The following is a 17,940-nucleotide window of genomic DNA, read 5'->3' as shown; positions in this document are numbered from 1 at the left end:
AGTGATGAAAACATAAGAGTTTGTCACATAAACTGAAAATAAAAAATTAAAATTTTCACTCGATGGAAGATTTGAACCAAGGACCTTTCGTTCCGCAGCTGCTCACGTTACCACGAGACCATAGCGCTCCTGCGTTCCTAATGTCCTTGATATTGCATATCTTCCCATGAACTACTCAGTTTGTATATTTTGCTTACTTTTTCACAGTTCCACAAAACTTCTTCCTGTTTTCTCAATTGATCTGTGTTCAGTTTTTTGAGGCCTATCCACTGTGCCAACTTATAACTAAATCTGAGGGGGGTGCGATGGGGAGGTTCCCTTGTTAGCAGCAGTTTTGCGGATGACGTCTGCTACAGATGGGTGTGACCTATTTCTCCCAACAACTGGGCACAATATATTTATTAATTCAGGGATTTATAGCATATTATGATTAAGAGAGAGACTAACTCAATTGCAAATATTTTACATAATCTGAGTGAAAAATCTTTGGTTCCTGGGGCCTTTTTTAATTTTAGTGATGTGTTCCACGATGAAGATGACACATATGCCTATATCACTCATTTTGCAGTGGTGTGAGAATTACACTCGAACTGTACTCATGGAACTTACTTCATAAAAGACATGTTAAATTTTTAGCATTTCTGCTTTTGCTGTGCTACTTTCAGTTTTGGTTCCTGTGTCTTCCACAACTATCTGAACACCAAATGTTTGTGCAACCAATAGCCCTAACATTTGAACAAAATTGATTTGAGCTTTGCAGTGGTCATTAATAGCTTTATGCATTGCCCTTTCTTTGTCTCTGACACTATGCTCTGTTTTACATCTACTGTGCAGCAGTCACAGTATCTTCAAAAGTTTCTTGACAGAGACTGTAAACCATGGAAGATCCTTCTCATCATGAAGGATGGATACATATCTATCCAGCACTTTGTCAACTATTCTTCTAAACTTCAGTAAAAGTTTCCCTATATGCACCTGACCAGTGCTAAATGTCTGAAGTTCCTCTCAGATATGACATTACTGCCTCTTCATCTAGTTTCCTGAACATATAAATCATTCTGCTTCTTTTAGTTGCCCTTTGCCTTTGGTAATCACTGTTGGCACAACTGTATCATAATCACTGATACCAGTTATGACATGGACACCTTCAAACATCTCACGAGATCTATTTGTTGCCATTAGATCCAGGAAATTTTTGTCTAGCAGGGGCTCTTAAAATATGTCTTCAGTAGTCTTCCAATAAAGCATCTACCGTATTTACTCGAATCTAAGCCGCACCTGAAAAATGAGACTCTAAATAAAGGAAAAAAAAAATTCCCGAAACTAAGCCGCACCTGAAATTTGAGACTCGAAATTCAAGGGGAGAGAAAAGTTTTAGGCCGCACCTCCAAATCGAAACAAAGTTGGTCCATTGTAATACGAGACACAATTTAGGTCGAATGAAAGACGATACAGCTACAGTACTTTGGTTCGAGTCGTAAGCTTAGCAGTTAAGCTTTACCAGGTAGCCATTGCTATGCGTCAGGCGCTCCGTCCGTATTTACACGGGTACCCTTCCTTGCTTCGTCTGGTTTGAATCGATTGCTTATTTTGCTTTGATCTGATAAGTGCCGTTTTCTTTGTTATAGGTGTTTGTCACTCTAAGCTGAAAATGCATTACTGTACTGTGTCATGCATTGTTTGTCGCATTTTGATAATGAGTGTTTACGGCCTGTCGCCGCTCGCGGCATGACTTGCTTTTGTGCGCGCTACCGCCGCTTAAAAAAAAGAGGAATCGTCTCATTAGCGAAACAATGGCAAGAGACTGCTATTTGTTGTTACTTACACTGCTGCTTTCTTTGATAATGATCAACAAGAACCAAATAATAGACTGCGTATGATAGAACATGTTCTGAACGAGAGTTTAGCGAAAATTTTTCTCCGTTTGAAAATCTTTGCGGCCGCTTCTTTAGTACATCAAATTCTGCACAGAAATTAGTTATCTTACATTTAAAATCTAGTCAGTTGCCGTGCTTCATTTCTGACTGTATCACTATTAGGCATAAGAATAATACGAATATAAACATGACACGATACGTATATTCTTCCGCGTTTGCTGTTGTCTCACTCTAGTTTCGTAGTTTATTAGGCAGACAGGATTTAAATGAGATAGCAGCAAACACGAAAGAATACATGGCAAAATGTTTATATTCGTATTATTCTTATGGTGAAGAGAATACTGCATGTGATTCACATTTCATCAGGTTCCTATTAGCAACCATCTCTTCTCACAGGTAGGAAAAAACTCGGAACGTAGAGTTGGCCATATTGACAAACATCCCTAACAGTCTTGCCAGTCAGATTTTCGTAGTACATTGAAATTCTGCTACATTCGAAGATGAACAATACGGAATTTGTATTTACTTCGTTGGATAATGTATGAAAATGCAGTGGTCGAAACTCGGGGCGGAGAAAAAAAAAAGCTCGTCTTCTACCTTTTTTTTAAATTTATTTGCTGATGCAGAGGTTTTGGCGCCAGTATTTATCTTTGTGCCCACAAAGCATGCTTGTGTAGCGCTACATATATTTGACGGCAGAAGTTAGTTGTGGCGGCACCTACCAACATTTTTCAGAACTTCCGCTTGCTTTGCACTCGATTCTAAGCCGCAGGCGGTTTTTTGGATTACAAAAACCGGAAAAAAAGTGCGGCTTAGATTCGAGTAAATACGGTAGTATTGTTTTGTAAGATGTCTTGTCATACTCAGTTATCCAAATTGAATGATGAAAGTTTACAAAGTGTTATCTAATGATGATAGTATAATTGGAGAACTTATGTATTAATAAGCCAAGGTTTCCTTTAATATTTTTGCTTGTAAATTTGGGAATGAATTTCCCGGTCAGCAGAAGTACTCGTCCTTGACATTATGTCCTGCTCAAATACTTTACAATTTTTATCTTGAAGGATTCAAGTTTTTGTCTACTGTGATGAACATTAACACCTCGATTTCCCATAAACTATTCTTCGATACACACAAAGAATTACTAAAAAGTCTCATTGCTGTCAATTCATTACAATGATGCAACAACACTACATTTAACTCTACAGGTTTAGGCATACTGGCAATAGAATAGTTTATCTGTTCCTTTTCTTTTTATTTTCCATGTATTTAGATTAGTAAACATCAAATTTTTACAGCCAGTAGAGCTAAGTTCTGAAAATCTTAGCATCCTCTTTTCTCTAATACATCCCCAATATTTCTTGGTTTGAAGCTAACTTCTTATACAACCACCACCACCACCACCACCACCACCACCACCACCACCACCACCACCATTCTAAGGCATTACAGAACATAACATATACACAGTGTATTTACACAGGTTAATATTTAAAGCTGACACTCAGTTACCAGCACCAGGGTACATGAAGGAAGCCTTCCCAAAGAGTGTGGAAATTACAAATCGGTTGTCCCTTGTGCAATGGTGAAAGACACTGGCTACTTCTTCCAAAAAGGTGCTGCTACGCGCCCCGACAAGACGATATGCAACAAACACAAATAGTCCTTCCAGGGTACAGGAAACTGCTTAATAATGCTGGGCACAGCTTATGAATCTGCATCCACAACAAACAGGGTGTATTGATTCAATAGTGTGGTTAATGTTTAGAGCTAGTCAACCATAAACACTGAAGAAAACATAATATTTCTAAGTCTGGTATAAGTTGCACAAAATACTGTTTCATTTAGAAAATGCTTGCCTGGTTTTATTTTACCTTTGAAGATACTGCCTTTTGAGGCCATAAACATTTGAGTCACAGATTTGCCTGTACATTTAAACATTTGATGTATTTTTGCAACAACGTATCACACATTGTGAAATAATCTTACTGTTATTGTCCCATGGGATTTTTGAATAATACTTCTGCTCTGGCCATATGGCTTTATACATTACAAAATCATAAAGTGAACAGTAAGTGAAAATTCTGTTTGGTTCAAACTTACTGTTGTTGCCTGTTCAGCCCATGAAATGAGATTATGAAAGCACCAGTACAAATAACCCCTAACTGTTTTCTTTGTTTTTGAACCTATTTTGCAAATAGTCAGACCTCAAAAAAGATGAGTATTCGATTCAGAAGCCATCCAACTAGTGGTAAAGTAAACACGAATCAGGCAACACAGATGTGTGTAGTAATTATTCATTACATAGAGATATTTGGTTCCTCTCCTCACCACCCAAATCCCGAACAAAAACTTCAGCCCCAAATGAATAAACCCTATTTTTACATAACAACTGACTTCCAGATCTGCTTAGGGCAATTTGTTGCCAGTCTGCTTTTCCTGGAGATCAATATCCTACTGCGAGTAAGACTGTCATAAGCAGAGTACTGATGTAACTGTGGTTAAGAATGGGAGAGACACTAGCCTTGACTCCCTTAAAGAAAATGGCTTGAACAATTCTAAGAACATTGAAACACTTAAAGCAAGATGACATAATTCCAGATATTTTTAAATCATCTTTATAAAGTTGTGTCATCTCAATTGCAATTCAGGCAGCAAACTGAAAATCTACACCACGAAGGTTGCAATGAGCTTTGAAACTCACATTTTCCAATTTTGTATCCCACATTTTCGTGCCACACTGCCTCTCTGAAGACTACCTTTATACTTCATGAACTAAATATTACAACCCACCTTGAAGTTCAGCTTGCAGTTTATCGATCTGCTTGCGCAGTCTATCAATTTCTATATTTGCTTGATCTAGGTTATCCATTCTTTCTTTTTGGGATTTCCCATACATGTCCCTTGTGCTCGTTGACACTTCTGCTTGGTCCTTTCTAGTATTGTCCCTAAAAATTTAAATATCAGATAACAAAGGATCTGACTCCACAAATAAATTAAAATTAGTATTAATGACAATTAAGAAAGTAAATTTTGTTTCAAAACAAATTAATAGGTGAATGATAACCTTACCATTTCATTTCAGAGCTGTATTGCTGAAAAGATAAAATGCATACAAATTGTGAGCCAGGGGAAAGTCACACTAAAATTGTGCCATCAATGTTACATACATTTCAACACCCTAGTGATGCAAATACCTGTTTTAACATCTCATTTCCGAAGTATTCACAGCTTGATGACTAAAGATGGATGCCCCATCATGATTAAGGATTCCATTTTTCCTACACAACTTTTCGACAACTGACCCAGCAAAATTTGTCAGATACGTCAACTGGTAGATGTGCCCACTATCTGGACTCCAACAATGATCCAATCCTCCTCTGCTACTCTCTACATTTGCACAAGTTTAATTCTTGATCCCAACCACACTCTTCCATATTTGGTTGTTTATATGTCCTAGGATGAGTTGCATGAGTAATTTGTAAGCAATCTCCTTTGTAGACTGATTGCATTTTCCTAGTATTCTACCAATAAACCGATGTCTGATACCTGCTTTACCCATGACAGCCTATGTGATCATCCCATTTCATGTCCATACCACGTGTTACTCCCAAGTATTCGTATCACTTAACATATTCCGACTATGACTCACTAATATTATATTCAAAGGATAACTTTTTTCTTTTTGTGAATTAATAATTTCATTTATTTGAAAATTTAAAACAAGCTGCTAATCATTGCACCACTCTGAAATCTTGAATATTTACACAGCTTCATTCTGACATTACTTCGTTGTAGATAACTGTAGTATCTGTGAAAAGTCTGAGGTTACTATTAATATTGCCTGCAAGGTCATTATAATACAACATGGACACTAAGGGTCCCAACACACTTCCCTCAGGCACACCTGAAGTTACTTCTACATCTGTTGATGACTCTTCATCCAAGATAACATGTGCATTCTCCCTACCAAAAAATCCTCAATCAGTCACATACTTTATCCGATATCCCATATGATCATACTTTTGATATTAAGAGTAGCAGTCTAACGCTTTTCAGAAACTGACAAATACTGTGTCTACCTGACTGTCTCGATCGATGGCTTTCAGGATGTCATGCGAAAAAAAGTGGAAGTTCAGTTTCACACAATCTATGTTTTTGAAATCCGTGCTGGTTGCATCGAGGAAGTCATTTTGTTTGAGATACTTCATTATGTTTGAGCTCAGATATGTTCTAAGATTGTACATAATGGGCAGTAGCTCTGAAGATCACTTCTGCTACCCTTCTTGTAGACAGGTATGACATGTACTTTCTTCCAACTGCTAGGCACAATTTTTTGCTTGAGGGCTCTCAATAGATTATAGTCAACAGAGGGGTTAATTCAACAGCGAATTGGGTATAGAATCTGACAGGGGTCATAGGGTCACCACTAATTTAGTAAACTGAGTACCTCATATAAAACTTTGCTAAAATTTGATCCTTTTTCTCTGTTTACCAAGTATCTCCACACTCATATTTGAACGGACATCTGATTCAGACTATCTCAGAAGCTTGGAGCTATGCTGGAAGACTTGTTGCACTTCATGCCACCGATAATAGTAATGAGAATGCTTAGTAACACCTAGTTTTCCGAGCTGTTTCATTCTGTTAGCCAAAATTCAAAAACCTCAATGGAGAATGTGGTGTCACCGTCAGACACCACACTTGCTAGGTGGTAGCTTTTAAATCGGCCGCGGTCCGGTAGTATACGTCGGACCCGCGTGTCGCCACTGTCAGTGATAGCAGACCGAGCGCCACCACACGGCAGGTCTAGGGAGACGTCCAGGCACTCGCCCCAGTTGTACAGCCGACTTTGCCAGAAGGGGATCTCTGACAATTACGCTCTCATTTGTCGAGACGATAGTTAGCATAGCCTTCAGCTAAGTCATTGGCTACGACCTAGCAAGGCGCCATAGCTTTGATAATTAATATTGTGAAGCATGTATCATCAAGAGCGATGTTCTACAAATGTGGATTAAAGTTAAGTATTACAGCAACTGCGTCCATTTTCTAAGTTCTCATTTCCTTTTAACTGTTCCAGACCTCACGCCAATCTGCGTGAGCTTAACGCGTGCCTTTCGGCTTCCTGTCGTTGTGACTTGGCTGTCTTGCTAAGTCACAACATATTTGGCGACGAGGATGGGATGGTCGTATTGCTCTAATTTACTTGTGTCATGGCTTCGCCACAATCTCCAGATGTACTGTCCGAATTTTATCGCTTGCAGAATCAGCAGACGCAGGCGTTATTGGATGCCCTTGGACAGCTCGTCCAGGGTCAACGTGCAATGCAAAACGATGCGGCAGCCGCCGCTCCACCGCTACCGCAGCCACAACACGCAGTTGCACCACCTTTTCGTCAATTTGATGCGGCACTGGAAAGCTGGACGGAGTGGTCACGCCAATTTGGATTCCATCTCGCCGCCTACAGAATTCAAGGTAATGAGCGGCAGCCTCACTTATTATCGTGTGTCGGCGTCCAGACGTACAGAGTGATAGTGAAATTGTTTCCCCGACGCGACGTAGCAACTCTGTCCTACGAAGAAATTTTGTCGGCATTAGATGCCTATTTCAAGGAATCCGTCAATGTAATTGCAAAAAGGTATACTTTCTTTCGTACCAAACGTACAGCCGGTCAAACTAATACGGAGTGGGTTGCAACTTTGCAAGGCCTTACTAGGGATTGTGCTTTTGAGTGTGAATGTGGACTCCCTTATTCAGATACAATGGTAAGTGATGCAATTGCACAGAACGTTTCTGATGTTCGTATACGGGAGCAAATTTTGAAACTAGTCAATCCCTCCCTTCAACAAGTGATAGACATATTGGATAGGCAAGACACACTTGACTTTGCTCAGGAATCATTTGCAACTTCGCCAGCCGTGTGTCACATTAACCGGCCCGCCGGGCGCGCTGCACGGAACAGTAAACAGCCCTCGCGCTCGTCCGCGCAGTTGCGGCCAAGCTCTCCGCTACGTTTGCCACGCCAGCAGGCAAATGCAGTGCTAAAGTCATGCCCGTGGTGTGCTATTAGACATTCGCGTGAGAATTGCCCGTCACGCCAAGCTATTTGCTTTTTCTGTAATAAAAAAGGGCATGTTCAGAGTGTTTGCCAGAAAAAGCTCAGATCGGACACTAACAACCGTTCCAGGCCCTTTGCTTCGCGCCAGAATCGAACCAAGAATCCTCAGGCTCGTGAACCTTTGCCCATGGAAATTCATGTAGTTAATTCCACTCCGCCCAGTGCCACTCTTTCTAACAGTGACTGTGTTCGTCCCACAAAAAGTGTGCATCGACGTCGCCGGAAATCACGTCAATTAGCAAGTGATTCTGTACCAGTGTCTGTTCACGTTGCACGAGACAGTCGCTCTTGTCGTCAGCAGGACAATAAACTTTTTGTGGACTTGGACATTCTTGGCCACGTAATACCATTCCAGCTCGATACCGGAGCTGCTGTTTCACTGATCAATAAAGACACGTACAAACAACTGGGCACACCTCCCTTGCGTGCCGCAAATGTTAAGCTAACTACATATTCCGGTCAGAATATCCCTGTGTTAGGACAGTGCAGCCTTCTTGCAACATACAAGGGACAAACAAAACTTGTGTCATTTTACGTACTTCGTTCTTCTTCTGCAGTGAACTTGTTTGGTTTAGATTTATTTCAGTTGTTTAACTTGTCTATAGTAAATCAGGTCCTATCAGTGAACCGGACTGTGCCTTCAGCCAGTGTATCTCGTCTATGTGAAGAATTTGCAGAAATTTTTGCACCGGGCCTAGGTTGCGCTAAGAACTATGAAGCACATTTGGAACTGAAAGTCGGCGCGCAACCGAAATTTTTCAGAGCGCGCAATGTTCCCCACGCATTGCGTGATGAGGTCGCACAAACATTACACGAATTGGAATCACAAGGTGTGATTGAACGTGTGCAGGCTTCTCTCTGGGCATCACCCTTAGTAATTTTGCCAAAACCTTCCGGAAAATTGAGACTTTGTGTGGACTTCAAGGCAACGGTGAATCCACAACTAGTGATTGCAACTTTTCCTTTACCCCGCCCGGAAGATCTTTTTGACAAACTGTGCCCGCGTAAATATTTTTCGAAGTTGGACCTAGCAGATGCGTACTTGCAAATACCAGTGGACGCCGAATCCCAGCGCGTCTTGGTGGTTAACACGCATCTTGGTTTGTACCGATTCAAAAGACTGCCATTCGGGTGTGCATCCGCCCCTGCATTGTTTCAGCAATATCTGCAAACTGTTTGTGCGTCGGTCCCTACTGCAGCAAACTATCTGGACGATATTGTGATCTCCGGAAAGACGGAAGAAAAACATCTAGCCAATCTCCGAACATTATTTCAGGTTTTGTGACAAAATGGTCTTCACTTGCGGAAGGACAAATGTGTGTTTTGTGCTCGTGACTTCCCATATTTGGGACATGTAATCAATGCACAAGGTATACATCCGAGTCCAGAGCACCTCCGTGCCATACAGGACTTGCCTTCGCCGCGGAATTTGAAGCTGCTCCAGAGTGTGTTGGGTAAAATTAATTACTACCATAGATATGTTCCCCATGCCTCTTCCGTTTCAGCTCCGCTTCATCGCTTACGCCGTAAAGGTGTTCCGTTCGTCTGGACGACGGAATGTGAACGCGCCTTTCGCCAGTTGAAATCGGCGTTGCTTTCAAATACTTGCCTTACGCCATTCGATCCCCAGAAACCCCTTTTGGTGATGGTAGATGCATTGGATTTCAGGATCGGTGCTGTGCTTGCGCACAAAGATGGATCGCATGATCGCCCTATTGCCTTTGCGTCCAAATTGCTCTCGTCTGCGCAAAGAAATTATTCACAGATCGAGAAAGAAGCTTTGGCTCTCGTATTTGGTGTTACAAAGTTTCATGATTTCTTGTATGGTCGTCACTTTACCATCATCACAGACCACAAACCTTTGACATCGCTTTTTCATCCGAACAAGCCTGTACCTCCACGTACAGCGCAGAAATTCATTCGCTGGTCAATTTTCCTCTCGCAGTACCGCTACGATATCTTGTATCGGTCCACTGCTAAGCACGGCAAAGCTGATGCGTTGTCCCGTTTGCCTGTTGCTGAGGATAGAGCATTTGATTCCTCCGAACTTGCTTGCATGTTCATTGATTCGGAAACAGATGACGTGGTCGAATCGTTTCCGATTGATTTTCATCGTGTAGCTACAGCCACAGCTGCTGACCCTGTCCTTGTTACCGTTTTGCGTTTTGTTGCTACGCAGTGGCCCTTGTCAAAGTCAAGGATCGAGGATCCGTTGGTTCGCCGATATTTTGCTCACAAGGAGAGACTTTTTGTACGACGTGGTGTTTTGCTGTTGCGTTCTGATAATGATCAGTCCCGGGTCGTGGTCCCACGTTCGTTACAGTCCTCTGTCTTACAGCTTCTCCACCAAGGACATTGGGGTATAGTGCGAACGAAACAACTTGCTCGTCGGCACTGTACTTGGTTTGGAATCGATGCTGCGATTACGAAAATGTGCTCTTCTTGCATGGCGTGTGCCGAACAACAATCCGCACCGCCACGGCAATTCTTTGCATGGCCAAAAGCCACTTCCCCTTGGCAACGCTTACACATAGATTTTGCTGGTCCATTCTGGAATGCTCGATGGTTGGTTGTGGTAGATTCATTCAGTAATTTTCCTTTTGTTGTCAGGATGTCTTCCACGACGTCGTCTGCCACCATCCAAGCGTTATCTGCTATCTTTTGTATTGAAGGTCTTCCACAGACTATTGTTTCCGACAATGGCCCACAATTCATGTCCGCAGAATTTCAGTCATTCTGCAAGGCCAATGGTATTCAACATCTGACATCCGCGCCGTTTTTGCCTCAGTCAAACGGTGCCGCTGAACGATTGGTGCGGACTTTCAAGTCACAGATGTTGAAGTTGAAAGAGTCGCATTCTCGGGAGGACGCGTTATTGCTCTTTTTGTCTTCGTATCGCTCTCAGCCCCGAGATGGTTGCTCGCCGGCTGAGTTGTTGCACGGTCGTCCTCATCGAACCTTGATGTCTTTGTTACATCCGCCGCATCAGGTTCCTGTGCAGCGGCAACCACCTGCTTTTGCTCCAGGCGACGTTGTATTCTATCGCAACTATCGAGGTTCACGGCGTTGGCTTGCGGGGCGGATACGCTGCCTCGGGCGCGCTGTGTATCTGGTTTTGGGGGCCTCTGGTGAGGTGCGTCGGCATCTCAATCAGCTGCGCCTCTGTCGTCGCACGGGTTCTGCCGCTCCCCGTCTGCTTTCAGCGACGGTGCCGTCCGGTCAGTGCCCTGGGGACCCATCTACTGGCTCGCCTCATCCCCAGGTGTTACCGACGCTGCCTTCCATTTTGCCCCATGGCGACGCGCCGCCGCCGCCACCGCCTGTTCTCCCGCCGGCGACACCCGCAGTGGACGCTTCGCTGCAGCAGCCAAGCGCCTCCCTGGGTCACGCGCCGCCGATCGCTTCCCGTGACCAGCTGTCCTCCGACATGGAACTCTTGCCGGCTCCGGACCAGATGTCGTCTTCGCCTGTCGGGTACCCCGACGCGATGGAGGTCGACCTTCGGCCCCTCCTGTCTCTCTACGGGCGCATACACCGCATGTTGGCGTGCACCCTGGACTAGGTTTTCAGGCGTTTCCTAGCTCCCCTCGGACCGAATGGCAGGGTGCGGGTGGCACAGCCTCGCCTGTTGTTAGGCTCCCCACCTCGTCGCATACGTCAACATGGGGTCCTCCCCACGGCGGGCGGAAGCCTTATAACACGACCGTTCGCCGATTTGCGGGGGAGAAATGTGGTGTCACCGCGAGACACCACACTTGCTAGGTGGTAGCTTTTAAATCGGCCGCAGTCCGGTAGTATACGTCGGACCCGCGTGTCGCCACTGTCAGTGATAGCAGGCCGAGCGCCACCACACGGCAGGTCTAGGGAGACGTCCTGGCACTCGCCCCGGTTGTACAGCCGACTTTGCCAGAAGGGGATCTCTGACAATTACACTCTCATTTGTCGAGACGATAGTTAGCATAGCCTTCAGCTAAGTCATTGGCTACGACCTAGCAAGGCGCCATAGCTTTGATAATTAATATTGTGAAGCATGTATCATCAAGAGCGATAATCGTATTACAGCAACTGCGTCCATTTTCTAAGTTCTCATTTCCTTTTAACTGTTCCAGACCTCACGCCAATCTGCGTGAGCTTAACGCGTGCCTTTCGGCTTCCTCTCGTTGTGACTTGGCTGTCTTGCTAAGTCACAACAGAGAAAATATTAGCCAATTATGATAAACTGAAGGGCACATAGTTCTAAGTCTGTGTTCTCCTCTTGTTTTACAATTAGCAACTCTCTCTCACATAATTTGGATGGAAGGGCCTCTCTGAATACCACATTCTCTACCATATAGCAATTGTCCCAATGAAACCACAACACACAATGTTTGTTCAGCAATCCCACTTTATCAAACCTATGGCAAGTCACACTTGTGTCACATGGCTAATCTGATTTACATACATTTCAACAGGTAGATACAATGAAATACAAAATTATATGTCAATTTACTAACATTAACCAATGAAAAATTAGCCCTAGAAATACATCAATTAGTGTGAATGAAATATGCATTCTTCATGCCATTTGTTCTTAGTTGGCACGACATAAACACTTGTACTAAAGTAATTAGCTATGTATTATGAAAACAGAAGCAAATATAGCTAAAATTAGCATCATATTTGCTTTTTATTTAAATATGATAGCAAGTGAAATTCACATTGCTCACATGGGCACAGTGCTGAGTAGCAAACAATATGTACGAATCAGAAAATAGGCACATATGTTGATAAATGAAAATGAATTCCATCACAAATAATGATTTCACCATTTTTTGGTTTTATTTCATAAGTAATAAAATACTCTCATTTACACAGATAACTGTATATTAAATCTGGAAACAGTACTGGAAATTTAGTTGCAACACTGAGCATTAAGAGACTGCTTGGTGGTAACATTTGTTTTAACATGCCCTTTTGCTGAGTTTCTGTTATCCACTATCAATTTCTAAGTTAATAGAAGTCCCTTTGCTAACTGGTTGATAACACTGCAAGTTCCAAGTTTGTGTAAGTTCTGTGAAACAATGATGATGTAAACTAACACTTGTTTCTTAATCTGTTACAATGACATGGCATCAACACATAACAACACTCCTACCAGAATAACAATGCAGTGCACATTTTTATATGTCTGACTGGTTTGGTAACAGAAACCATGTGGCAAGTACTCCAGCCCATACAAATCACATCAATACATAGCAAAGAAAAGTACTTGAAATCACAGCTTTGTAGGACTTAGAATGTGGAATAACAATGGTTGCAAAGCTGTCACTGGGTGTGTCTTCCTTTCAAAAATAACTCTGCTTCTGACAGAGTCAAGACTGTTAAAAATAAATGCAATGAATAGATTGCAAATAGATGACACTTCTACCACAAAAGCAGGATTATTTCACAAGAATCAGAAAATTTTTGCACTACATGTAAAGTACAAAAAAGTAAAGTTTTATAAAAAGTGAGAAAATTTCTAGTTACAGCATGTATGCTGACCAGCATAATAGAAACAATCTGGAAGCCAATGTGACTGGAGATACATCATCCAAGTACAAACATTTTTGTATGGAAGTTACACACCACTGTCAGGTCTTGGCTAAAATTTACCTGGGATAAAGAAACTGAAATCTAAATGTGTCATATCTTAAAAATACTGTGATTTTGTGTCATGAGTTGATTCCTCTTTTACACTTAAGTAGCTGTTATTAACCATCACAGTTCACAGTAGTAATATTATTTTGCATGTACCAAAGGTAAATCTGTAATCTCAATCAGCGGTCTTCTGAAAACTGACAATCATTTAAATTAACAGGCACAAGAAAATTATTTCTGCAAAATTTAGCACCTTACCTTTCTCGACTATATGTATGATATTCAAGCCTGCTTTTGTATCCTTCTCTGTTTGAATCATCTTTTACAGTATACCCACCAAACTTTTCTCTGAGATCATTACATTCCTTCAGTGCTCTATCCCTGTCATGCAAGGCTGATGCAATTTCTCTTTTCAGTGTTTCAACTTGGTATGACAAGGCCTTTTTCTGACATGAGGAAGAAATAAAAGATATGTGAATTAAACTTATCTTAACAATTAACTAAACAAATGACTCATTACAAATTACTACATTTCATAAATTACGAAAAACTCAAAGTCCAGTACAGTTCAGTTACAGTAACAAAAAAAATTACATTTTGAGACAGCTTAATTTGCAAGTAATGCTATTTTCCATAATTAATTAAAATTTCTTTTAAACCTCAATGACTGTATTGTGGTTTTATACAATGATCAGTGTGTGCTTTTACACAATAAAAGTACCATTGACGAGATAATATAACTAGGTATATTCAATATCCTTTGATTACATAATTAGTAAGCCACAATTGTGTCTAACTATGTCTCTCCAAGATCAGTGTGTGGTCAGGAAAATGAATAACTGGTGATGCATTTGATACTCTGCAGCCAGTTGACAGAACAATGAGCAATTTTTGTTTATTCGGAAAAGCAGTTGCTCATATAACATTCGTCTTGCCTAGGTTTCATACTAACTCAGCTGTTAACACAGATTACACAGTATTAATATTTATCAAGCACTGAGGAAAAATAATACAAGTTTTCGTATCCACCAGCAACAAAATGTATGAATTGTATAAACTAGCACAGTGTCAAAGCAAACCACAATTGTCCTGTGTAAATGTAGACACAGAATTTCAGAAACAAGTCTTTATCCCGAAATATTAACATATGCAGCTGGCTGTCAGAAGACCATAAAAAATGATGAAATTGCATTTAGTATTGCAGATGCAAAGAGCAACATGAATAACCAATTACAAAAGTATATGGATATAGAAAAATCTACTGACAAAATGTCAGCAGGCAGAAATGTGTAGACAGACATAAATCTACTATCTTTTGCAGCCCTGGTGCTTCCTCTGGAAGAAGAAAGGAAAGGACTGGAGGGAAGAAACTGGCAAGGCTTAATGACTCAAAATCACCCAGGATTCTTAATCAAGGAATTTACTAGATAGGACACGTACAAAATCCATTTCTCCCCTTTTTCCCCCCCCTCATCCGATTTACTTTGCTTGCGTTGACCTGTGGTACTGTAAGACATTTTTTCATAAGGCCTGACAAGTTTATTTTCCTCAAACTTGGTTCCAAAAAACATCAGTTTTAAGCCTTTTTGTGTGTTTCCACCAACTGTTAGTTCTTACTTAAATTTATGTCTGTACAAATGAGGATCGCTCTGAAAGTAATGTCCCACATTTTTTCCCTTAACAATTATTTATTCAACGCAATGAAAATTACATACATGAAAACATGATGTTATCTACACCACCACCCCTTTCTTCCATGTAATCTCCTTCTAGTTCTATGACCCTCCTCCAGTAAGACACAAGGGCGTTTATGCCCTGTCAGTAGCAGTCTTTGTTCTTGTCATGAAGACATTTCTCCTGTGCACAAATTACCTTTCATCATCCTCAATACCTCTCCCATTAACACCATCCTTCAGTGTCCCAACCAACTGGAAGTCCTGCTAAGTCAGCACTGTAGTGTGAAAGGGATAGCACAGTCCAACCCTGAAATCCTCAAACTTGTGCGAGGTAGAGCATTTATTGTGCTAAATTACAATATCCTCTGGGTTGTTCACAGCAGCAGTGCAACTGCTGAGGTGTAATGTGTCAGCCCTTGTGAATGAGAACATCAGCACACTGCAACATGTCTGGTGTGACAGCCGTGGATGGTCTCTCCTCTCAGCGCAAATTGTGGAGCTCAGCTGCACCCTCTTCTGATGGCTTCACCTCTGTGCCCAATAAACAGCTGTACTCCTGTCAACTGCAAATGCTTCATAAACTTCACACAAACATTTGTGAAGATTCGACACAATTTCTTTCTCTACAGTGAGACTAAAAAACAACATGCTGTTTGTTACATAAATCACCTATGACTGTCAGTTTGAAATGGTGCTGCAGCTGCACTACCTTTTAGGAGAGACAAATTTTGCAGACACACTCAGGAAACTTAGAAGAACTCATACTTAATGTTTCACATTCGGAACATTGTTGTCAGCTGAGAAAAAATATGTGAGGTATTACTTTCTGGGTGTCCCTGTATTATAAATATTTGCATCTCGCTGATAACTTTTAATTGTAAAATAACTATGATAAACTCTGCCAATAAAGAATAAATTTTGTTCTTTGTAGTTGGCAAAAGTAAAACGGTCTGAAACTACCACTGACCAAAACAAGGTCTATATTTTTATACTTCTTATGTGGATTGTGTCGCAATGTTGCCTTCACTACACGAATGAAACAAGTCAGTAACACTAAAACAAAACACAGGATACCTGTACTTTTAGGGAATGTTGGAATGAGGTAATTTGAATCAATTCTGTCTGATGATGTAAACCTGATTCAAAGCGAACACAAAAACAAACTTTAAACTTCACAGGAGATTAAACTTGTGTAGCACAATCCTGAAATTTCATTGTCATCAAGTGAACCTTACAAAAGGATCATTGTCTTTCTCAGTGCTCGCCTGAGATATCAAAACACATTTACAATCTGAGCACAGCTTCAGTCTGCCTTTGGGACTCTACTACCTTTCCTCAATAAAATACAAATAGTCAATACACTGTTATGGCACCACAATATAACAGCAGTAATGGGCTATGGTTTTCACTGTCTTGGATTTTAATTTTCCAGCTAAAGATAATTCATAATATTGAATAATTTTTACGGGTGATTGATTAAAATTTGTAGTAGCTTACCTTTTCCATACATTCCTTGTTTTCTCCTTCAAGGGTCTTGTACTTCTTAAAGGCTTCTGTAAGGTCTTCAGACAGTTTTTCCATTTCTTTATGAACAGTGTCTCGTTCACTCATGATGAGAGAATACTCCTGCATAGCAGCATTCCGCTCTTCTGTGAGTCTTTTCAGGTCTTTACTTGCCTTCATTCGAACAGCCATGGCTTGGTTAATTTCCTTCACAGCCTCCTCATGTTGTTGCTGAACCTGCTTTCAAAATACACTTATTAGAAGAAAAAAACATAACATCAAACAACATACAAACAAAATAACAACAAACAACTAAATTCATGTCTTTGGGAACAAGAATGATGTAAAAATTGAGATCTTCCTTTGATGGTACCATGGCCATTGACCAAGTGAAAAGAAAGTAATTGCCCAACTTGTATAAATAATTCAATAAAATACTTGCTACATCAGTTCTGGTCATTTCTCAATGAATTTTTCCAAATCAGTATCTTTCTCCTCAAGTTTATTGGCTTCTGGAGAAGTCAGCAAAAAAGCTGACATCAGTTTCGTATATGATCTTCCATCATACAATACCTGGTGTAACTGACTGGATGACAGAGTATATGGTTGTGCAGTTTATTTTATGTTATAAACAGCTATGAAAATATAATCTACAGGCTCTTTCCAGTGACTGGGTTGTTGAAATAAGGTTATTCTAGAATTTAACAGAATAATTTTTGCACCGAATCAATTTCATTTTGAGATTAGTTGAAAAGAAAAATCCTTTTGGCAACAGACAGATCAATTTATGAACAAGGGTATGGTCAGACTTTTCATATCAAAATCTATCTTGATTTTTCTGCCACTCATAGCTAATGGCCTTTAAAATCAACAGGCTACATTTGAGTTGCCTACACGATCTGCCACCTATTGAACAAAATACGAGAGTATGGAACATCAAACCAGTTGTGTGATTGGACTCAAGATTTTTCTTGCTAACAATGTTCAGTGTGATACTCAATGGAGAGAAACCTTCAGACAATACGGGAAAATTGTGCAAAATGCAGGACGACCTGCAGAGGAACGACGTTTGGTGCACAGATTGATAATTGACCCTCAGTATAAACAAATGCAGTGTATTAGGCATAAACAGGCAGAAATACCCATT

The 17,940-nt window shown here is 40.9% G+C and overlaps 1 protein-coding gene across 1 annotated transcript in view; it reads right to left on the bottom strand.

Moving 5' to 3' along the window:
- Window positions 1–17,940, bottom strand: part of LOC126237091 (disks large homolog 5-like) — a 212,172-nt gene that overhangs the window by 139,318 nt on the left and 54,914 nt on the right. The window contains exons 7-9 of the mRNA XM_049946894.1: window positions 16,788–17,030; window positions 13,873–14,060; window positions 4,671–4,825 (exon numbers count right to left, since the gene is read on the bottom strand). Of these exons, the coding sequence (XP_049802851.1) occupies window positions 4,671–4,825; window positions 13,873–14,060; window positions 16,788–17,030 (586 nt within the window). The remainder of the gene's footprint in view (window positions 1–4,670; window positions 4,826–13,872; window positions 14,061–16,787; window positions 17,031–17,940) is intronic.

This window comes from Schistocerca nitens, chromosome 2 (genome assembly GCF_023898315.1).
Source record: "Schistocerca nitens isolate TAMUIC-IGC-003100 chromosome 2, iqSchNite1.1, whole genome shotgun sequence".
Classification (NCBI taxonomy): Eukaryota; Metazoa; Arthropoda; class Insecta; order Orthoptera; family Acrididae; genus Schistocerca; species Schistocerca nitens.
Note: the sequence above shows the minus strand (reverse complement) of the source record. Positions and strands in the feature narration are given on the sequence as shown.